The sequence below is a fragment of the Scatophagus argus genome, chromosome 6 (assembly GCF_020382885.2).
Source record: "Scatophagus argus isolate fScaArg1 chromosome 6, fScaArg1.pri, whole genome shotgun sequence".
NCBI lineage: Eukaryota > Metazoa > Chordata > Actinopteri > Scatophagidae > Scatophagus > Scatophagus argus.
Window position 1 is genome coordinate 587,501 of NC_058498.1, and position 22,949 is coordinate 610,449.

Consider the following 22,949-nt stretch of genomic DNA (forward strand, 5'->3'; position numbering starts at 1 on the left):
TCAGTGCAGGTCGATCAGCTGTTAATCAGGAGGTTCCCCACAGAGCTCGTTCATTCACTCATTCACTCATTCACTCATTAGCTGTGATCAGTAAAGCTGCTTCAGTAACCACAACAAGGATGCGAGATAAGATACAGACACCATCAGGGTTTACCCAACACCGCAGAGTGTGTGTGTGTGTGTGTGTGTGTGTGTGTGTGTGTGTGAGAGAGAGTCATCAGTTCATTCAGAGTTTGAACAGTGACACTGAAAAAGCTGACATGAGCTCAGTTTGTTATGAGTGAAGTTAGCGTTCATGTGTGCTGTGATGAGAGGATGAATCGTGTCTTCTGACTGACAGACGGATCCCATCGAGTTTGTGGAGAACATCTGTGAGAACATGCAGCTGTTTCCCAAAGAGGACTTCCTGACTGGAGACCAGCTCATGTTTGAGTTTGACCCTCAGGTAACAGATCTGATCCAGGATCCCTCCTGTTCACTTTACAGTGTTCTGTAATTCATACGTGTGTGTGTGTGTGTGTGTGTTCAGGTGATCAGTGCTGCTCTGTCCCTGCTGACTCCTGACAGAGCGAACCTGATGCTGCTGTCACCAGAGAACGAAGGTTGCTGTCCACTCAGAGAGAAATGGTTTGGTACCTGCTACAGCATGGAGGGTATGACACACACACACACACAGTTCTGTTAACACACGTGAACTTTATGTTTGAGGTTCAGATTTCTGTCTTGCCGTCTGTCAGCCTGTTAAAGGGGCAACCTGCCGTCAGCCACTGATATCATTTATGGCTGCATGGAGCCAAGTTGCTGCCATTGATGTGAAAGTACAGCATCAAAAGGGCAGTCGTGGATCAGCGGTTAGGGTGTCGGACCCGTAACCGGTGGGTCGCTGGTTCGATTCCCCGTCCCGGTGTCCATGGCTGAGGTACCCTTGAGCAAGGTACCTAACCCCCACTGCTCCCCGGGCGCTGCACGCGGTCGCCCACTGCCCCGGGTTTGCTGTGTGTGTGTGCACGTCACTTGGGTGGGTTAAATGCAGAGCACGAATTTCATTGGAGTGAGTTCCCTCCAATGACAAAATATGTCACTTTCAACTTAAACACCTGATTCACCTTTACTGCAGTCTGAAGAAGCAGGAGACATTAAATCCTCCATCTTTACTCTCTCCGTCTCAGTCTTTCTTACACTCTCACGTCATCAGCTTCTTTATAAAATACACAAGTGTGAAATCGCTGGTCATCTTGCTGATAGTTGCTGGTCGGCATCACGTCTTCCATCACGTCCTGACCAAATAAGTAAATATAAGACAACCGTAACCATACCAGGTGTGTTTGTTTTGTGTCATCAGACGTCCCGGAGGAGTGGGCTCAGCACTGGGCGGGAGACTTCGAGCTCGACCCTGAGCTCCACCTTCCAGCTGAGAACAAGTTCATCGGTCAGTACAGACACAACGAGTCCGCGACCGTTTGCTGAGTGAACACATGACGCCAACTCTGTCTCTTCTTCTTCTTCTTCGCGCCGCAGCGACGGATTTCACCCTGAAGACGTCTGACCGTCCAGACTCAGAGTTTCCTGTCAGGATCGTCAACTCTGACCGAGGCTGTCTGTGGTACAAGAAGGACAACAAGTTCAAGATTCCAAAAGGTGAGTCCAGCACCAACACGCGTGTTCATCACCAGTGTGTTGGTGAGGAGGCTGCCGTCGGTCCTGTACGACATGCTCGAGTGTGACAATAAACCTGTTAGACAAAGACTTTGACAGATGTTCTCCTCGTTCAGAGAGGAGGAGGAGGAGGTGCCAGTTTTTAAAGAATTTTTAATGAAATCATTGAACTATTTTGTGAAACCACATCAGACTCAAATCAGTCTGGTGATTTCATGTCTCCAGCTCCCTCTGGTGGGCAAGTTAAATCATTACAGTGGTGACACACCCAGTTAAGAAGCCAGTGAGACTTTAATCCTGAAGTTAGCTGAAGTATCAGTCCTGTTTCACAGTAGAGGCCCCTGGTGGTGCTAAACGAACTGAGATTATCACGTTGTTTTCTTTCAGCTTATATGCGTTTCAACCTGATCTCCCCAATGATTCAGAAGAGCCCTGAGAAGTAAGAGACCACAGAGACACATGGACTCCGGCGATGAAGGGCTGTTGTGTTTCACCGTGTGCTTCTTCTTTCAGTCTGGTGCTGTTTGACCTCTTTGTGAACATCTTGGCTCACAACCTGGCAGAGCCGGCCTACGAGGCCGACGTGGCTCAGCTGGAGTACAAGCTGGTGGCCGGAGAGCACGGCTTGGTGATCCGACTGAAAGGTTTCAACCACAAGCTCCCGGTGAGGACACACACACACACACACACAGTATTGGACCATCCTTCTGAAGTGACAGTGTGTGTGGTGAACCTCCAGAGACAAACAGATTATCTGCCGAGTGTGACTGATCTTATGGAGCTCAGTGTTTATCTGTTTGGACACGACTTCAGTCTGGTTGGCTGTCAGCGCTCTCATAGCATCGTTTTGTGAGTAAAAGCTGTAGGACTGCGCTGTGCAGCAGACAGCAGAGACACAGTCAGAGAGCAGACAGAGGAAATACTGGACTGAGGTCCATCAGGTTGACCTGCTGTTAAAACACATGAACCTGCTGAAGCTGAACATGTGTGAGTGTTATGAAAACCAGCAGTGAGCGTGTTCTGCTAACAGTGACTGTACTCAAGTGCAGTACTGGAGTAAATGTACTTGGTTACTTTCCCTCCTCGCTGGTGCTTCAGCTGCTGTTGAAGCTGATCGTGGATCATCTGGCAGAGTTCAGCGCCGAGCCCGGTGTCTTCATCATGTTCTCTGAACAGCTGAAGAAGACCTACTTCAACATCCTCATCAAACCTGAGCGGCTCGGCAAGTAGGTCACACACACACACACTCTTTTGTCCATGTTCCCCATCAAAATGATAATGATGATCAGTATTTAAATCACCAAAGATTTTTGTTAAAGGACAAAGTGCTTTGAATGCTGTAGCTCTGATGTCAGCAGATGATTTAAAACACGTGTGACCAATCACAGTGCAGACGTGTCTGTGATGACTTCAGCTTGTCGTCTCCTCAGGGACGTCCGTCTGTTGATCCTGGAACGCCGTCGCTGGTCCGTCATCCAGAAGTATCAGGCCGTCATGAAGGGTCTGACCGTGGACGACCTGCTGACCTTCGTCTCCGGGCTGAAGGCGGAGCTTTACGCCGAGGGGTTGGTGCAGGGAAACTTCACCAGCGCGGTGAGACGCACCAGCATCAGACAGTTTCTCTCTTTGTTCGAAAATCTCCAGAACCCACAACCAATAGTCTGAATAAAACCTCATCAAACTGGTTTATTTAAAGTTATTATGTCACCTTTACAAGCTCCAGTTTGTTGTCTGAAACGTCTCCAGTTCGACCAGTTCAGCTGTGGTCTCACACACTTTGTGTCCTCCTACAGGAGTCCAAAGAGTTTCTGCAGTACTTCATTGAGTGAGTATGAGTTTGGAAGTTTAATTCGACAGCCAGATTTCCATCATTTCATGTAAAGGATTCAATTCAGTTCAATTCAGTTTATTTATATAGCGCCAATTCACAACAAAAGTTATCTCATGACACTTTCCAATCAGAGCAGGTCCAGACCAAACTCTTTAATTAAATTGTAATACAGAGAGCCCAACATTCCCCCTTGAGCAAGCACTTGGCGACAGTGGAGAGGAAAAACTGCCTTTTAGAGCGCAGAAACCTCAGAGCAGACCCCGGCAAAGGACCTGAACGTCTGAGGACGTGTTGAACTGCATACAGAAAGGCAGATGAAACATCTATAAAACGTTCAGTCGCTTGTCCCGATGCTGACCGTGTCCCCGTGTGTCTCTGCAGTAAGCTGCACTTCCAGCCTCTGACAGCAGAGGTCCCCGTGCTGTTCCAGGTGGTGGAGCTGCCTCAGAAAACGCATCTCTGTAAAGTCAAATCTCTCAACAAAGGAGACGCCAACTCAGAGGTTACCGTCTACTACCAGGTAGGAAAACCAGCAGACGGTCTCACCTGAACCCTGTTTTCCTAATCACACATGCAGGCCTTGAGTTTTTACACTCAAGTATTAGAACTTCTACTGAATAAAAAAGTGACATCTGTGTGTTGCAGTCGGGGCTGAAGAACCTCCGAGAGCACGCCCTGATGGAGCTGATGGTGGTGAGTGTAGCTACAGTGTCTCTGCAGCCAGTACGCCACCCGTCCTGTGTGGGACGTTAATCTGACTTGTGTCCACAGATGCACATGGAGGAGCCGTGTTTCGACTTCCTCAGGACGAAGGAGACGCTGGGGTTGGTGTCGGTCTTTTAGAAAGGTCTATCAGAAAACCTGCGAATGCAGCAGAGAGGCTGACTGTCGATGCTGCTTCTCATTTCCTCCAGGTACCAGGTGTACCCGACCTGCAGGAACACCTCCGGGGTGCTGGGCTTCTCTATCACCGTGGAAACGCAGGCCACCAAGTTCAGGTGAGCTCACCTGTCGAACGCCTGTGCTTTTGTCTCTGTCGAACTGCTCATTAACACACGTCCTGTTTGTCCTCGCAGCACAGAGTTCGTCGAAGCGAAGATCGAGGAGTTCCTGGTCAGCTTTGGCGAGCGTCTGTTGGGTCTGAGCGAGGAGGCCTTTAAGACTCAGGTGACGGCTCTCATCAAGCTGAAGGAGTGTGAGGACGCCCACCTGGGGGAGGAGGTCGACCGCAACTGGTTTGAGGTTGTCACACAGCAGTACGTCTTCCAGCGGCTCAACAAGGAGGTGAGACACACCTGAGAGGCATCAAACGCCTGCTCACACCTGAAACTACTCGTCAGCCAGTCACTTCAGTCATTTTCAAGCAGAAATGCAAGAAATTTGATGTTGAAACTCGTCTGATTTTACTGCTACGTCAACTGCAAACTGAATACGTTTGAGACGTAATAACCAGGATGAACGCATCACTCTGGGCGAACTCTGGACTCGCTTCTTCTCTCAACGTACTGAAAACTGCATTGTAGTATCTGTACACAAACACTCAGGTCTACTCAGTATCTTAATGTTAACGCCCAACTTTGCCAAAAATATGTGGACGGCCTAAAATGCAGGAATCTGATGTGAATCTGTGGGTGAGTTTCACCAGAGAGAGCAGATGTACACATGTCCACATACTTTTGGCTATGTGGTGTGTACAGTATGACCCACTGTATAAAGTGATGATATGGATGACATATTTTTAAATCTTCAGTAGCATCGACATTTCAGTGGTGCAAACTGAGTAAATGGAGCTGATACTGATGGCTTTGACCTCACACACAAACCAGGCTGTCCAGGCTGTGCTGATGGATGTCTGGAGTCTGAACAAAAAAACGTGAAATGTGATTCCAGTCAGCCAGGCGCTCGAGTCAATCAGAGTCATGCCGGACACGCCGGCGCTCAAACGGGATTTTAAAGTGTCACAGCTTGAGGACAGTAGCTAAAGTAAAGTGTGTTTGGAGAGACCTTCCACACAGAGAGTGTGACCTGCTGTGGTCTCTGCTGCAGATCGAGGCCCTGAAGCTCTTCAGCCAGGAGGAGCTGCTGTCCTGGTTCCTGGAGCACAGAGACAGCAGCAGGAAGCTCAGTGTGCACGTAAGTCTGACACTTTCTCACCTTGTTTGAACTGGACACAAACACAAATACTTTGGGATATTCAGAAGCTTCTTAGCTAATTCCATCCATCCGTCCGTCCGTCCGTCCGTCTTTATGCTGCAGCTTTGTTAAGTCTCACTACACAAACAAGGTTTAATAAACACAGAAGTTTAACAAACAGTAAAAGCATTTTAAAACAAATTTAAATGTAAACAGTTTTTCGGCCCGTACAGCCCAAATAAGCGACGTGGGCCCGCACTCCCGTAGGCCCACCGCCTGCAGGAGGGTTCAGAAGGGGCCAGTGCAATGTGTTTTGGGCGACAGCTGTCGGCGGGGGCCCCAGCAACCAAACCCTGGGCAAAATCTCTGGTGATGGGAACATGGGATGTCACTTCCCTGTGGGGGGGGCGGAGCTAGTGCAGGAAGTTGAGCAGTACCGGCTAGAGATAGTCTGCCTCACTTCCACGCACAGCTTGGGCTCTCGAACCCAACTCCTTCAGAGAGGCTGGACTCTCTTCTACTCTGGAGCTGCCCATAGTGTGAGGTGGCGAGCTGGTGTGGGCTTGCTCATACCCCCCCAGCTCAGCCGCCATGTGTTGGAGCTCTCCCCGGTGAACGAGAGGTGGTTTCTCTGCGCCTTTGGGTCGGGAACAGGTCCCTCACTGTTGTCTCGGCCTATGGGCTGAACAGCAGTGCAGAGTACCTGGCTTTCTTAGAGTCCCTGCAAGGGGTGCTGGAAGGTGCTTCGACTGGGACTCCTTAGTTCTACTTGGGGACTTCAATGCCCACGTCAACAGTGACACCTGGAGGGGCGTGACTGGGGGGAACGGCCTCTGAACCCGAGCTGTGTTTTGTCTTTGAACTTCTGTGCTGGTCACGGTTTGTCCATAACAAACACCATGTTCATGCATAAGGGTGTCCATAACTGCACGTGGCTCCAGGACACCCTAGGGCGGAGGTCATTGTCATCTGACCTTCGGCTGTATGTTTTGGACACTCGGGTGAAGAGAGGGGCTGAGCTGTCAACTGATCACCACCTGATAGTGAGTTCAAGACTTGACAGAACCAAATGCATTGTGAGGGTCTGCTGGAAACGTCTGGCAGAACCTTCTGTCAGAGGGGTCTTCAACTCACACCTCCAGGAGAACTTCGACCACATCCCAAGGGACGCCAGGACCTTCAGCGTGCACTAGGGGGGTTTGCAGCCGAGTGTGAAGCGGCTGGGATGAGAATCAGCACCTCCAAATCCGAGGCAGTGGTTCTCAACCGGGAAAAGGTGGTCTGCTCCCTCCAGGTTGGAGAAAAGCTCCTGCCTCGACTATCTTGGGGTCTTGTTCACAAGTGATGGAAGATGGGAGTCTTCCACCCGGAAGAACTAGAGTGAAGTCCCTGGGCATCTCTGCTCAAGCTGCTGCCCTCGCGTCCTGGGTTAGGGTAGAGCAGAAGAAAATGGATGGATGGATGGATAATACAGAAATAGTCAGTTTTATCAAACATATCAGACATACATAAAGTTAAGATAAAGGATATGATAATGACTCTGACCTGAGTGAAAATGCTGAGCAGGGATTTCAGGTATACACAGTCTGTAACTGAAATCTGAGTCAGTCGTTAATATTTGGACGGCAGTTGTTTCAGATCCACTGAAGCAGAAAACAACACAAAGTCATTTGTTTTGTGGGTCAGGTGGTGGGTTTTGGGGTGGAGGAGAACGACCCTCCAGAGCAGAACGCCGTCTGCAGTCCCGACGAGCCCGACAACCCACCGTCCTCGGCCTACGGCGAAGTGAGCGAGCTGACCTTCCTGCCCGCCTCATCGCCGACACTGCAGGACACCACGCTCATCACCGACATCAGAGCGTTTACCTCCTCCCTCCCCCTCCACCCCTACCACAAAATCCTCAGCTAAGGCACCGCACCGCAGACCAGAGCAGACCGGCTGGGCAGAAACCCGTCTCAGCAGGTCCTCGGCACCATGGAAACAGCTCATCGGTTTGATCGGGGAGGATGCTGCTGGGACAGACAGAAACTGAAGAACATTTCACGTGTGTTTAGTTTTTTTTGTTTTATGTGAGTGGGTGTAATAATGCTGCATTCACATCCGGTGGGAAGAAGTGAAATCCTGAGCTCGTATTTATCAAGCATATGATGGCGTATATGAAATTAGAAATGCAGAGAATAATGACAGAGCAGTTTGTGTGTACGGGCCAGTGAGCAGTGAGCCGTTTCCTCCTACGAGTCGGACCGCTTTTCATGCCGGCCCTGAACGTCTCGCTGATAATCTGATTCTGGAAATAACAAGGGAAACATGAAGCGATAAAACTAAAATCATTGCATCATTAAATGAGTCTGAATGCTCTAATGTAACTGTGAATTGGTTTGTACGATTATTCCCATGTGAAGTGAATGCAGCACGATGACTCAGGGCTCCAGACAACAAGAAGGGCAGAACTTATTTTAATGTCACTTGAGTCTGTATGACTGAAAAAACAACTGCTGTGTTTTTATTTAATACATGTTACCAGTACGACAACTGAAATTCCAATTTGCATTTGACAAGTAAGAATAATAATTAAATATTTCAGTTTTGTTTGATTTATCTGTCTTAATAATAATATCTAAATAATAATAAACTAATAAATAGAGCTGCAATGCGTTTTACATCATTACTTTTTCCTCATAATCAGAATCAGAATTCCTTTATTTATCCCTGGAGGGAAATATTATTATAGTAATTATATAGATATATTTATTATAATATTGCTGTTTCTCGATGTTGGATGATACTGAAGCTCCAACGCTTGTTTCGCTCCTGTATTAGTTCATTGTTTTCTGTAAGTTTAGCCTTTGCATAAAAACAGAACATAAATTTTACGTTGTTTAATTATCTGTGACTGTACGAAAAGCATCTGATCTTTTGAACACTCAGTTGGCTCCAGACAAAATGGAAAATGAGGCTGCAAGATCTTCCAGACTTATCCAAAGTAAAGATCAGAAGATGCTAAATTTCAGCAAACCAGCAATCCAGAGCTTTGAAAGGCCCAGGTGTTCAACACTAATGCAAAAGAAGACGGGACACTGCTAGACTGCAGTCTACAGGACCAAGACAACGCAAACGAGCCAGACAAAAGTCCATTTGTAGGTGAGCAGGATGCGCTCGGGGTAGGAGGAAGACCTGGTCTTTGCCCGCATGTCAGAGAACCTGCCATTGGACCAAAGACAAGTCGTGTGTTTGTCACCTACCAGATCTTTCTACAAGCAGTTGGACGAACAGTGGACGAACAGTGACCCAATGGGGCAAAGGACGCAGCGGCGCGGTCGCCTCACGCGCCGTCACGTTTCCCAGGCGAAAGGAAGCGGTCCAGCTCCAGTCCGGCACCGGGGCACAGACTATTCTGTGAAGTGAAATCATAACATTTGTGATTTGTTTAAAGTTGAACTGTAATAAATATTAACCTTGAAAGACCCAAATATAGAAAAAAATGAGCAAACTTGTTTTATGAGGCCTGTGATGTAGAAATGAAACAAAATTCAAATCTTTTACCTTTTAGTAGGTTTTTAGGGAAATGTTGTAATATTGTAACGTTGGGCCTCGTTGGGAGCCGCATTTCTTTATTTGTACTCACTGAGCAGATAAACAACATTTAAGCATTCAGCTGCAGGGTGGTTGCTTTCTTTGCCATCATGAGTAATCATCACACAACAATTACTAATTATTAACAATTACTTCAGTACAGGCACTGATCTGTGCTCATGTCACACTTCCACCCTGCACTACCTCACCTTTGGCCTACCTCCAGAACCATATTTATTTTACTTTACCTTATTCTATTTTATTCTACTATTATATGTTACTCTTTCTTACGTTCTATGTATGCACCAATCACCAAGACAAATTCCAGGTAATGTGAAACCTCTTCACTTACATGGCAATAAAGACGATTCTGATTCTGAACAATCATAGTTTTATGAATAAGCATTTATTAATAAAAGAAAGTGAAAGAAAGTGAAAGTGACATATTTTGTCATTGGAGGGAACTCACTCCAACGAAATTCGTGCTCTGCATTTAACCCACCCAAGTGACGTGCACACACACACAGCAAACCCGGGGCAGTGGGCGACCGCGTGCAGCGCCCGGGGAGCAGTGGGGGTTAGGTACCTTGCTCAAGGGTACCTCAGCCATGGACACCGGTACGGGGAATCGAACCAGCGACCCACCGGTTACGGGTCCGACACCCTAACCGCTGATCCACGACTGCCCCAGTAAGTATTGGAAAAAATTGTATGCCACATACTGGATTCCACGTTCAGGGAGCTTGACTACCAATGGGACACAGGTGAAGTATTGTCTGCGTAGATCTTGTAGTTCTGACCCTCTGGAGGTGTGGAGGCGAGCTTCACCACAACATCACCGGGCAGTCCGAGTTCAGATCTGGCTCGTCGTATTCCTGTCACGGGACACGGTGTCTTTCTTTGGTTGGGGCTTGATGTCCACATCATCATTGGCTGGACGGTCAGTGGGTTGGTGGTCTTCTTTGTCCATTTCACCTGCGTCTTCATTCTCTGAGTCACCTGCATCAGTGTCATCTGAGTCCATTTCAAAATCGCTCTCTCCATTTTGGACCGCAGAAATCACATCCTGCACACTGAATAGATGACCTTCCTGCGCTGGTGGAATTCTGGAAATGGAAAAAGTAAAAAAAAGATGTGAATAATACAAATGGGTCTTATATTGTAGTAGATAAAGTGAAAGAACAGACAGGGTGGTAGACCAGGTGTCGACGGTAGAGATCAAAGTATTATCTGTGAAAAGCACAAAGTTCCTTGGAGTGCACATCACAGAAGACCTCACGTGGACCACAAACACCACCTCCCTGGTCAAAAAAGCACAGGCACGACTCCATTTCCTGCGGAGAATGAGAAGAGCTGACCTCCCCACATCTGCACTCACCATCTTCTACAGGGAAACCATCGAGAGCATCCTGACCAGCAGCCTCTCTGTCTGGCAGGCAGCTGTCTAGCTGCAGACAAGAAGGCACTACAGAGGGTGGTGAGGACTGCAGAGAAGATCATCAGATCACCACTACCAGCCATTCAGGACCTCTACACCTCACACTGTTCCAGAAGAGCTATGACCATCATCAAAGACCCCACTCACCCAGCACATAAACTGTTCTCCCTACTACCAGCAGGGAGGCGCTACCGCAACATGTGGTGCCGCACAAGCAGACTGAGAAACAGCTTCTTTCCACAAGCCATCAGACTCATCAACACACTGATGAACACATGTCACTCACACTTTACTCTCTGCACATACCTGTATGTCCATTGACTGTACTGCTGCTGTGACTGTGTGTGTGTGTGTGTGTGTGTGTATTTATTGTACATGGTTGTATCAGTATGTTGTCTTTTTACTGCACACTGTGTGTGTTTGTTTGGGTGTGTGTGCGTGTGTGTGTAATTATTGTCAATGTCTTACCTACATGTTTAGTTTTTAACTGCACATTGGAGACTGGTCAAACGAAATTTCAATTTGCTGTGCTAACCCCTGTTACACAGATTTTTGACAATAAAGTACACTTTGACTTTGATCATTCCAATGCAAATGCTAATCAAAATTCCACTATATTCAAACAGGTCTGTCTGTCTGACTGTCTGTCTGTCTGTCTGTCTGTCTGTCTGTTATGCTCTCTACTTATCGTACTAAGAGGAACACATGCGCATGTCCTGACTGAGCATCACAGGCCACCTGACCGCCACTCGGACCGGGCGTTGCAGAATTACAACATACACATAACGAGCTCCAAAACATCTAAATATGTATGTGTTGTAGACAGTGTAATAAACTCAAAGAAAATGTAAGGAATTTTACTGACTCGTATCTTGACAAATCCAGTCATGCAAACAAACGGAGACTTTTGCAGGTAGAGCGAGTTCACGGCCAGGTGGTCACAGGTTCGGACCTTTGGTTCGGTCCCTCTTCGATCCAACAGCAGCGTGAGGACCCATTAGCTGTGTAAATGTGGTCACGGCCTCAGTGTTGGCCTGCAAATCATTACACCTGTAATACATACAGGTGTACATTAATACATTACAACACACAATGACACAATACATTAAAAGGTCAAAGTTCAAAGCTACTGGACTCTCGTATGAGTAATCCCTCTCTCATATGTTTCTGATGATTTATTGTTCTAAATTACTATTTTATGACTATTTTATAACACGATCATATGTTATTATATGTTTAATTTCTTATTAACATTTATGGCAGCAAAACTGATCTGAGGTTGCAACAGGAAGTGATGTGGCGTGACGGGGATGGACTTCCGCGTCACAGTGAGGTGCAGGCAGTCCGTCAGATGAAGACAAGTTTAACTGCAGGGTGTGGCGTCGATCTCCACAAACCCTCAGGTGAATATGTGACGGGCGGTTGTTTGTCTCCTCGTGTCCCAGCAGAGAAGCTCAAATCAGACACGTCAGAAGGTGAGACATCCATCGGCTGTTTGTGTTTCATGGAGGCTTTTGTTTGTCAAAGACAAACAGTGACTGCTGATAAATCTCAGATGTTGACTTCCTGTCCGCGTCAGTCTCAGCTCTCAGTGTTTGTTAGTCACATTAGTTAGTGTTTTGCTGACAGAAGCTTTTCGCAGTCGCCGTCGATGGGCTTTGGGTGGAGGGGAAACTACAGGAAGTGAAAGATTAGGTTAGATTCATGTTAGGACGTGTAAACTTACAGTCTTTCTCTCTCTCTCTCTCTGTTTCTCTGTCTCTGTCAGTCTTTCTCTCTCTCCCTCTCTGTCTCTCTCTCTCCGTCTCTCTCTCTCCCTCTCTGTCTGTCTCTCTCCCTCTCTGTCTCTCTCTCTCTGTCTGTCTCTCTCTCTCCGTCTCTCTCTCTCTCTGTCTCTCTCCCTCTCTGTCTCTCTCTCTCTGTCTGTCTGTCTCTCTCTCTCTGTCTGTCTGTCTGTCTCTCTCTCTCTGTCTCTCTCCCTCTCTGTCTCTCTCTCTCCCTCTCTGTCTGTCTGTCTCTCTCTCTCTCTGTCTGTCTCTCTCTCTCTGTCTCTCTCCCTCTCTGTCTCTCTCCCTCTCTGTCTCTCTCTCTCCCTCTCTGTCTCTCTCCCTCTCTGTCTCTCTCTCTCCGTCTCTCTCTCTCCCTCTCTGTCTGTCTGTCTGTCTCTCTCTCTCTCTCTCTGTCTGTCTGTCTGTCTGTCTCTGGGGGAATGCTGGCTTCTCTGTGTTACAAACTGTAAGTAAAGAGTTTGACCTGCTCTAATCTGAAAGTGTCATGAGATAACTTTTGTTGTGATTTGGTGCCATACAAGCAAACTGAAACTGAATAAAGTAAGCAGATACACTCTCGAACTCGAGGGACATTAGGTTTAACAGGAAGTCTTTATTTACACAAAGATTAGTTAAAGTAAATTCTTAATCAAACTGAAAGTCTGTCCTCTGAACCCCAGCAGCGTAAATAAAGTGCAGTTGTAGTAATCAAACCACGACCTGTTGGTCAGGATGGGTGGAAAGAAAATAAGCAAACAAACATGTTGGTCTGTTTCATCTTACAGGCTCACTTTGTTTTTCAAATATATTAACACACACACTGAAACTACAGTGGGACATGCAGTGAAGAGGGGAGCTCATTTAAGATAATTTACACTTTCTGAATATTACCTGTGGAAAAACCTTTGTTCCATACGGTGTTCTTATAGCAGAAAAAGGAGTAACCCCTCATAAAGACATGAAGTCTGTCTCAGAGAGACAGACAAGAGGAGACAGAAGGTGGGTGATGGCACGTAATGTTTCTATCAGTTATTAATAACTGAGAACACACAATATCTTTCTGTAAGCTGACCCAAAATGTTGAATAAACCACCTCTCACCCAGGAAGGTGGTTTATGGGTCAACCCTTTAATCGTCACTCGAACATGAACATTATTTAACTTGTTTTTAGCTTTCTCGTAAACATCTGCCAGGAGCTTAACAAGGACACTGTGCTGTCGATTTGGTGAAATTATTCTGCTTTTTAACCGAGTTGTTGTCAATTTGACTTGAATGTTACCCTGACTTCACCTGCTTCACTTTCTCCACCTGTGCTGCTGTGTGTGCGTGTGTGCGTGCGTGTGTGTGTGTGTGTGTGTGTGTGTGTGTGTGTGAAGGATGTGGAGGAGGTGACAGAGAAGCTATGTTAAGGCAATATAGTATTTTCTTACTGCTCCTTTCATTATTTTAATCTTTTACTCAACTGTTTCATTTGTAGTTGATAGATGAGACGCTCAGTAGCAAAGACACAACGTCCTACTGAAACATGGACCAAGGAGGATGTCCACAGGTGGCTGATGACGGAGGTTAAAGTTCATGAAACCTATGCTGACAAATTCTGTGAAGAGGAAGTGTCAGGAGACATTTTGCTTGACTTTGGGAAGACAGACATATTGGATTTGGGAATAAAACACGGTCCTGCGGTCAAAATCACATCTTACATAGAGCGTCTAAAAGTAGGACAACAGCAAGAATCGCAGTTCCCTGCATATGTGGAGAGTTGGACAAAGGAGCAAGTCAACCAGTGGTTAGTGCAGCATGTGAACTTATACAGCAAATATGCAGAACGCATCAAAGTGGAGGATGTGTCTGGAGATTGCCTTGTTTGCTTCAGGAAGCAGGATTTTCTGGACCTGGAGGTGAAAAGTGGTCCTGCTGCAAAGATCCTGGCAGAACTTCGTAAATTAAACAAGACACCAGAGCCAATACTGCAACCCATCCTTCACACCAGCGCAGGCCAAAAAGAAGCTCCAAAACCTGATCAGCCAGAACTGAGTCTGGCTCAGGCCACAGCAACCAAACAACAAGAGTCATATGACGAAACTGAATCAAAAACAGGCAGCGTGGTAGAAAACAAACCTGAAAAGACCGATCCATTCAAGAAAGCTTCAGGGAAGGACGAAATCCAGCAGCCAAAGCCACAGAACTTAGGAACGAGGAGCAGAGAAACTGCAGAGGTAAATTTCAGTGCCGTAGTAAGTGTCATCATCAGCATAAAGTTTACACTAAATATTTATTTCTGTTTCCTCCTGCAGACCGCAGTTTTTCCAGAGAATCCCAAGATTATTGTCTTGATCCAAGAGACCCTAGCACATCTGAAAAAAGAGGACCTAAAAAAATTTCATTTCCACTTAAAAAATTACACTAAATCCAAGCATAGACCTATTCCTGGGGGCAGTCTGGAAGACAAGGACACCATGGACACCACTAAGTTAATGACTGACCACTATGGAAGCAAGGAGGCTTTACGAGTCACAAAAGACCTTCTAGAAAGTATCAATCAGCGCGATCTTGTTTGTCAACTGGAAAACTACTTGGGTAAGATAACCAACGCAAAAATGTTTCCCAGCATAAGATGCCATAACTTGGCCTAACATTCTTTTTGAAGTTAATATTTTGCAGTTAATATTTATTTTCTTTGTAAAGTTTTCTATCCAATTTCGCTTTCGCTTATATGTTCCTGTTGCTCTCACTGAAAATGCTGCATGGATGAGGAAAGGTTGATGTATGAAGATGAAACAATGAGTTTCCTTTCAACACTGTCTCATTTTACTAAGAAAAACTTGAAAGTGGTGGGGACTGGCTGTAGAGAGATAGAGCAGCGAGCTGAAATTTTAAGTAAGATTAGTATCTTGTATCTCATTTCCAGTAAAGAAACTCCTAAGTATCACAATATAAAACGTGTTCAGTGACAGTATGAATGTAGGAAGGTAGGCTGTCTTACTGGAGTGGTCATTCTTCAGTCTGAACTCCATACAGTCAGGAGGTTTAGGCTTAATACATGATGTTATAGAACTGTTTCCTTAAATTACTGGAGAGCAAGCGTCCAATACAACGCAATGTCAGACACTCGTATGGACCTTAGGACCTGGTGTCATCTCCCATTTCCTGCAAAAGCCAGGTGCACATTCAATTCAGTTCAGTTTATTTATATGGCACCAATTCACAATAAAAATGACACTTTCAGATTAGAGCAGGTCGAGACCAAACTCTTTTAAATTTTAAATTAAATCTTGTAATACAGAGAGCCCCACATTCCCCCATGAGCAAGCACTTGGTGACGGTGGAGAGGAAACACTGACTTTTAGAAGGCAGAAACCTCGGAGCAGACCCCAACCCAATGTGGACGGCCAGAGAGAGAGAGAGAGACAGACAGACAGACAGACAGACAGACAGACAGAGGGAGAGACAGATACCAGAAGTCTTGGAACTGTAGATAATGATAATGACAATGAAATATACAGAAGGTATTATGGTGATTATGATAGCAATATTAGTAAGAGTAATAATGGTAGCAGCTGCAGCAGAGTAGTAATAGAATTAAAATAGATTATGAATAAACAGTAGTAATTGCTGCAGGTTTCAAGCAGGATGACAGCAGGGCCGCAGCAGGAGGTCCAACCAGTTGGGTTAGTGATATGCATTAATGGGACATAAATGTGTGCAGAAGGAGAATTAGAGGAAGAGAGAAGCTCAGTGCATCATGGGAGGGCAACCGGTAGTCTAAGCCTATAGCAGCATAACTAGGGGCCGGCCTAGGCCAGCCCTAACTATAAGCTCTATCAAACAGGAAAGTTTTTAGTCTACTCTTAAATATAGAGAGGGTGTCCGCCTCCCGGACCGAAACCGGAAGATGGTTCCATAGTAGAGGAGCTTGATAACTAAAGGCTCTGGTTCCCCATGATCTCTCATGCTGGTTCTTGTGAGTAATCATGCAGCAGCGTTCTGCATTAGCTGGAGAGTCTTTAGAGGCTTATTGGGGCAGCCTGATCAAAGGGAGTTACAATAGTCCAGCCTGGAAGTAATAAATGCATGGACTAATTTTTCTGCATCTTTCTGACTCAGAATGTGCCTAATTTTTACAATATACATATAGTCTTTGAGATGTGTGTTATGTATGGGTTAAGGGACATGTCCTGGTCAAAGATAACTCCTGAATTCCTCACAGTGGAGCTTGAGGCCACGGCTAAGCCATCTAGCATTGCTATATCACTGGATAATTTGTTTCTAAGGTGCTTGGGGCCCAGAAAAATAACTTTAGTTTTGTCTGAGTTTAAAAGTAAACATTTGCAAGTCATCCAGGTTTTTATGTCTTTAAGACATGCCTGAAGTTTGGCTAGCTGCTTTGTTTCTTCTGGTTTCATTGACAAGTACAATTGTGTGTCATCTGCATAAGAATGAAAACGTATGGAGTGTTTCCTAATAATATCACCGATGGGTGAATAATATTGGCCCAAGGACAGAACCTTGGGAAACTCCATGACTAACTTTTGAGAGTGTGGATGATGTATCATTAACATGAACAAATTGAAATCGATCTGATAAATACGACTGAAAACAGCTTAATGCAGTTCCTTTGATGCCAATTAGGTGTTCCAATCTGTGCAGTAATATAGAGTGGTCAATGGTGTCAAATGCAGCACTAAGGTCTAACAGTACAAGGACAGAGATAAATCCCTTGTCTGATGCCAGGAGGAGGTCATTTGTGACTTTGACCAATGCTGTTTCTGTGCTATGATGAGCTCTAAAGCCAGATTGAAAATCCTCAAATAAACTCTTACTGTGTAGAAAGTCATGTAGCTGATGTAGCTGTAACAGTTCTTTCAAGGATCTTGGAAATAAATGGAAGGTTAGATATTGGTCTGTAGTTGCTTAAAACCTCTGGGTCAAGTGTGTGTTTTTTAAGGAGAGGTTTGACTACAGCTACTTTAAAGGACTGGGGTACATAGCCTGTTATCAGGGACAGATTGATCATGTCTAATAGACAGGTGCTAAGTAAGGGTAAAGCTTCTTTGAGTAGCTTAGTAGGGATGTGGTCTAAGAGGCATGTTGTTGGCTTGGATGAAAATATGAATGAATTTAACTGATGAAGATCAATGGGAGAAAAGCAGTCAAGATAATTATCTGGTTCTACTGTTGTTTCTAAGGCACCAGTGTATGATGGTAGATCAGTACCAGCTGAGGTGTGTGTGTGTGTGTGTTTTATTTTACTTATCGATGTATTTATTTTGTTATTCAAACAGATCAACCGGAGCAGCAGACTCCTTCAAACGCAGTTTTGAAGAAAGAAGCTAACCAGGGTGACAAGCTAAAGAATTTGTTAACTTGCGGTGGGAACGCACTGGACAACTATGACAGATTTGTTGTTGTTGTAAACAAGAGCAGCCCAGAACAAGTGCAGTATCTCCAGTTTTTGAGTAAGCTTAAACTGTTTTGTGTGCTAGACTTTGACCCCAACTCAGCTAGTCCAGGTGGACTGTGTTATTCATACAGAGATTCAAGGGTGGCAAATCTGCACACACCATCACAATATCAAGGCCAGACAGACTCAGTGATAAAGAAGCTTAACCTTTACAAGCAGGTGAGCTGGGTCTTCTGCAATGGCAGACATGATCTTGACAATGACTCAAACAAGGAATTAGATTATAGGAACTGGCTTAGGAAATCTTGCAAAGATGTAGAGCAGTTGGTTTCATTCATTTGCAACCCAGAAGTTCTTCCCCTTGGAAGAAGTCTCATCATATTCCTCCTACTTAGGCCTGTGACCACAGAGAAAGACCCAGTCTTGGACACCTACAAGTCTTTCATAAAACACACTGAAGAGGAAAGCATCATCACCATTTGTGAATCGCAAAATACATATTTCAAATGGAGGAAACTTGTACAAGAAAAGTGTGATTATGACATTGACCATCTCTCTATAAATGAACTAACCCTAAGTGAGATCAATGGCACGATAATGGCACTGGGGCCATCCAGTCAGTCATCTGTAAGGTTGCTTCCCTCCTCTGGTTCCAGCTTTGTTGTCCTGAAACAGAAGGATGAAGATTTCATGACTGCTCTGGAAATTTTGTGTCGGAATCAGTGTGAGAACATTTATGATGAAAACAGTCCAGAGTTTCATGACTTCAGAATCAAAGTTGAGGAGGAATTCTACAGAGGAGGCAAAGTAAAATGGTGGAACTTCTACTTCTGTGACAAAGACAAAGAGAAACCCTTCGTCAAGCGGGACAAGTATGAAAATGTGAGGAGCATGATTAGGGCTCAGTTGAAGGATTCAAAAAACATGTGTGATCTGCTCACTCTGTTCCACCATCCAGGCTGTGGTGGCACCACCTTAGCAATGCATGTGATGTGGGATCTCCGTAAAGAGTTCAGATGTGCTGTGCTGAAAGACAACACTCTGCCAAACGCAGAAGTTGCCTTCCAGGTCAGAAGGCTCATGAAGCTTGAGAGTGACAAACCGTCTCCAGTTTTGCTGTTAGTCGATGATTCAAAAGAAACCGAAAATCCTCGTGAACTTGTGAACTGCATACACAAAGCTGCAGTCGAGGATGGTTTAAACATACATGTGGACGAGACCCAAAACTGCAAAGTCATCATACTTAACTGTGTTCGTTCTCATAGCCCCAAGGAGCAATACAGAAAGCACAGTCACATGCAAAGTCAGTACATAACTGCTTCATTAACACAAGAAGAAAAGAAGGAGTTTGAAAAGAAACTTAAAGAGCTCCAAGAAACTCATGAAAAACCTGAAAACTTTTACAGCTTCATGATCATGAAGAGCAATTTTGACAAAAAATACATAAGTGATCTTGCTCATAACACACTGGAGAACTTTGATTTCAGCTTAAAGAAGGACCAGCTGTTTGCTTTTCTAGCTTTACTTAACACCTATGTGGCCGAGTCTGAGATCTCGCTCTCACTCTGTGAAGACTTTCTGGGCATGAAAATGATTCGCTTTCAAGAGGACAATATAATGGACAGGATGAAGCCATTTTCATACCTTCTTATCATAGACACAGTTGAATGGGGATGCAAAGGAATCCGAATCCTTCATCACTCCATAGCATCTGCGTGTCTGGAAGAGCTGGAGAAAAGTTGCTGTTTAAAAGTAAGTGATATCACTATGGCAATTCTTTTCTGTGATCTGTTCTTCAGTGCTGGAGTTGTCAAAGACCGATTCATGCTTTCAGTTAAACGAATGTTGATTGAAAGGCAGCGCAGGAAAGACGGAGATGAGAGAGAACCATTTTCTCCTCTCATAGACAAAATCCACAGCCAGCAACAGAGACAAGCTGTCCAAGAAATCTTTGTGAAGGCATCATTCAGGTTTGTGACAAGTGCATCTATTCCTCAGGCCCTGGCGAGATATTTGTACATCAAAGAGTGTGACTTCCCAGAGGCTCTCAAATGGGCCGAGAAGGCCAAGAAGATAAAAGAAAACCCTTACATGTTTGACACAGTTGGGCAGATTCACAAGAGCAATTTAAAAACTAACATCTGCAAAGAAAAGCAAGAGACGTCACACAATCCAGAAGACTTAAACACAAATATAAAATTAGCAGCTAATGCTATTGCAGCATTCAAAAAGGCTCAACACCTGGCAGCTACACAGGTTGAGCCCGAGGAGGAAGTTGCTGATGTTGAGTCGGACGACTATCCCAGAAAGTCATACAGCATCTATGGCTATGTGGGCATGTTGGAAATTGCTTTCCTGGTTTTTGACATATTGAGCAGATTGCCATTCTTTGAGGAAAGTGATCCAATGAAGAAGAAGTATTTGCAGAATTTTCTGCAAAACACAATCCCAATCCACAGTGTGTATAAGGAGGACAACGAGATCAACAACAGATACGTAGAGATCATCAAAGAACACGAACAGTTTCTCCTCGGTTTGAAAACTGAAGTAAAAGAAACTTTTGAACTTCTTAACTGTTACTTCATGTATATAAAAGCGCACAATTCAGAATTTGAATCAAAGAATCGTGAAACTGTCTGTGATCTTTTTAAAGACTATGTAAACCTTTTTTGCACTGCACCAGAGGAAATGAAAAAAGAACGACAAAACAATCCTAATCTCAATCTGAAAATCGATATTAAAGAACGAAGACTGTTCCTTGAGAAGAACCAAGCAGATACGTTTGCAGGAATTCTTCAATATTTGGACAGACCTGCTAAAGAAATTGAAAGTATCACAGATTGCTATGCATTCCTGCAACAGCAACAACAATTCATCAACAAGAAACAAAAAACAAAAGAAACCATCAATTACATTTTGTCAAACGTAATTCTTTACACTTTAAAACCAAAATCTAAGAATGTAAAGAGTCACAGCGACCTCTCTGATCTACTTCTGAAAACTCTGCAAGATGTCGGACTTGGGTATCCCTTCCCAGATCCATACTACCTGGCTCTGCTGTTATTCTGGCCAAGTCCTACTCAGGAAAATGCAGAAATCATGGCATACGTGAGAGCAATTCGAAACTCATCTTACAAGCAGCTGACTCCTCTGTTTCCAAAGAGGAGCACTGTTGCCCACCTTTACCTGGGGAAAGAAGAGGGGCTCAAGAGGCTTGTCTCTAAACCACAACTAGATAGGAATTTTAAAAATTTTAAAAATTTAAAAAAAATAAAAAAAATTCAGCGTGAAACTCTAGCACAACTTTGGCGGAATGGAGATATATTTAAAGAGAAAGCAATTACCGACTGCCTTCATCGAGTCAGTGGTACCATTGAGCAAGGAGAGGTGTTTGCCAGTTATGGAAAAATTAAAATCCCTGTGCGTTCAGCTCTCATTGATGGCGTAAGAAGCGGTTGCAGCACAGAAAAGGTTTCTTTCTACCTTGGTTTTGCTATTAAAGGACCCCTTGCTTACGATATCCAGTATGAAAACTAGGGTAGATAATCAATCTGAGACATGAACTGTACAATGAGGAAAGAAAGCTAAGACAGCCAGTCAGAATCCTTTTCACGTTATTTTGTTTCTAAATATTTTTTATCTATTTTCTTACAGTTTTTTGGTTGTTGTCCAACGCACACATGGCACATTTACCGGACTGTGGCCTATTGGTTTATCTGCAACTGCAAATATCATAATGCAGTAAAGGCAGCACAAGTACTGTGACATGAGCTGCAAAATCTGAAACATGCTGTGATGGAATTTCACACAGAAAAATACAAGCAATGAGAACTAAAGCAAACTGCAGGGTTAAAAGCTGTATATGTGTACCTGTTTATATATCTTATAAATATTGTTATTCACCATGTTGTTTACTGTCTGTTGCAGAGTCACAAAACTCTCATATCTAATTATCTGCAAGTACAAATATCATAAGTGAAAATAAACTAATGCTTATATTCTCAAAGACAAAAGAGATCAAAAAGCTCCAAAACTCCCAAATCTGAGCTGAGATCAGTTAATTGGTCAATCAGTCATTTTCTATTTTTTTGTTTGACTTAACATTTAACTTTATGTATATATGTTATGCATCATTGTAATACTGGTTATTTGTAGTACAAAGTCAGGCCACAGAGTGTCAGTCTTTTCTGTGTCTACAGCTCTTTAACAAGTTCAAAAAACTATTTTACAGATTCTGGGTCAATGTAACACGTAAATAAAATGTCCCAGTTATTTTTAGTCATTATTTTATTTAATGTAATCGGATTATCTATTTTTCCAGTCTTCATAGTTTCAGCCATCTGAGGACTGGCTAATATTTACAACACTGACCTTCGACCTCCTAACTTTTGAGTTTAGGAATCCTTTTCATTCTGTCGTCTTGATAATGGATTAGAGCTGTAACGTACCTACAGCTAAAAAAATAAACTATCCCCACGGACGAAACAAATACATAAAACTGTTGATTGTGTGCCTCTTCCCTTCGCGGACTCACCTCCTCCTGTCCGATCCCGTCTCTGCTCTGGATCCCCCGCCGATTATCTGTTGGCTTTGTTTCCTGTACGACTCACTGGTTTCCTCGTCTGTTGGAGTTTCGCCTCAGACCACACACCTTTGCGCTCAGGTGTCGCCCAGGTCCTGTGTGGGGTGGCACCTCTCAGTGACTGTTTGCTTTGAAAGACTTTGAGTATTCTTGTGCACAGTGGATTTATTTTGTACCTCAATAAAGTTTTTTTTTAATCTGACTTTTGGACTCAAGGTTTCTGCTTCTGGGGTTCCACTTCTTCCCTGCCTAACACAAACGTGAGCTGTTCTAAGTAAATGTAGTAAATGTGTCTGGATATAATTAAACAAGATAATACTGGAATACTATATACGATGAGATGCTCCTTTACTGTCCCACAATGGAGATACAAATGGTATCTCTTTGATTTTCATGGCAAGTACAGCACTGGGTACATGTGCTGTACTTGCCATGAAGATCTACGCTGACCTATAAAGCTTTACAGTAGCTCATCAATGCTTACTAAAGCCTGTTGGTATTAGCACCATATGGCATAAAACGATCATTAGCAAGCCTTACTACACAGAGCTGCTAACATATTACCA

At 44.4% G+C, this 22,949-nt stretch overlaps 2 protein-coding genes across 6 annotated transcripts in view; both read left to right on the forward strand.

The window, feature by feature from the left end:
• The window catches only part of nrd1b (nardilysin b (N-arginine dibasic convertase)), a 17,351-nt gene extending 9,091 nt beyond the window's left edge, over positions 1-8,260 (forward strand). Inside the window, exons 16-31 of one of the 2 annotated variants that reach the window (XM_046391048.1) lie at positions 341-445; positions 530-653; positions 1,343-1,429; positions 1,519-1,638; positions 2,044-2,095; positions 2,170-2,320; positions 2,755-2,882; positions 3,087-3,249; positions 3,450-3,481; positions 3,869-4,007; positions 4,133-4,180; positions 4,259-4,311; positions 4,402-4,485; positions 4,564-4,771; positions 5,534-5,620; positions 7,307-8,260. In XM_046391048.1, the coding sequence (XP_046247004.1) occupies positions 341-445; positions 530-653; positions 1,343-1,429; positions 1,519-1,638; positions 2,044-2,095; positions 2,170-2,320; positions 2,755-2,882; positions 3,087-3,249; positions 3,450-3,481; positions 3,869-4,007; positions 4,133-4,180; positions 4,259-4,311; positions 4,402-4,485; positions 4,564-4,771; positions 5,534-5,620; positions 7,307-7,528 (1,803 nt within the window). In that variant the 3' untranslated portion in view covers positions 7,529-8,260. Of the gene's footprint in view, positions 1-340; positions 446-529; positions 654-1,342; positions 1,430-1,518; positions 1,639-2,043; positions 2,096-2,169; positions 2,321-2,754; positions 2,883-3,086; positions 3,250-3,449; positions 3,482-3,868; positions 4,008-4,132; positions 4,181-4,258; positions 4,312-4,401; positions 4,486-4,563; positions 4,772-5,533; positions 5,621-7,306 lie in introns of those variants that run through there. The other variant, XR_006843547.1, reaches the window with a different exon arrangement.
• A 3,643-nt stretch (positions 8,261-11,903) lies between these two features.
• Positions 11,904-22,585, forward strand: LOC124060312 (sterile alpha motif domain-containing protein 9-like). Of its 4 annotated transcripts, none has more exons than XM_046391106.1 (4): positions 11,904-12,106; positions 13,878-14,616; positions 14,695-14,977; positions 17,683-22,585. In XM_046391106.1, exons 2-4 carry the CDS (start codon positions 13,885-13,887, stop codon positions 21,336-21,338), a joined length of 4,671 nt encoding a protein of 1,556 aa, XP_046247062.1. In that variant the 5' UTR covers positions 11,904-12,106; positions 13,878-13,884; the 3' UTR covers positions 21,339-22,585. The 4 variants fall into 4 exon arrangements, with proteins under 4 accessions (XP_046247062.1, XP_046247063.1, XP_046247064.1 ...); XM_046391107.1 differs by having other exon boundaries at positions 13,885-14,616; XM_046391108.1 differs by lacking the exon at positions 11,904-12,106 and adding an exon at positions 12,784-12,866.
• The last annotated feature ends 364 nt before the right edge of the window (positions 22,586-22,949 follow it).

Excerpts from the sequence above, each read along its gene's own strand:
- LOC124060312 (XM_046391106.1), top strand. The coding sequence starts at position 13,885 with ATGAGACGCTCAGTAGCAAAGACACAACGTCCTACTGAAACATGGACC. Across the intron at positions 14,617-14,694 it reads GGAGCAGAGAAACTGCAGAG|ACCGCAGTTTTTCCAGAGAA; the intron begins GTAAATTTCAGT and ends TTCCTCCTGCAG. Across the intron at positions 14,978-17,682 it reads TCAACTGGAAAACTACTTGG|ATCAACCGGAGCAGCAGACT; the intron begins GTAAGATAACCA and ends TTATTCAAACAG.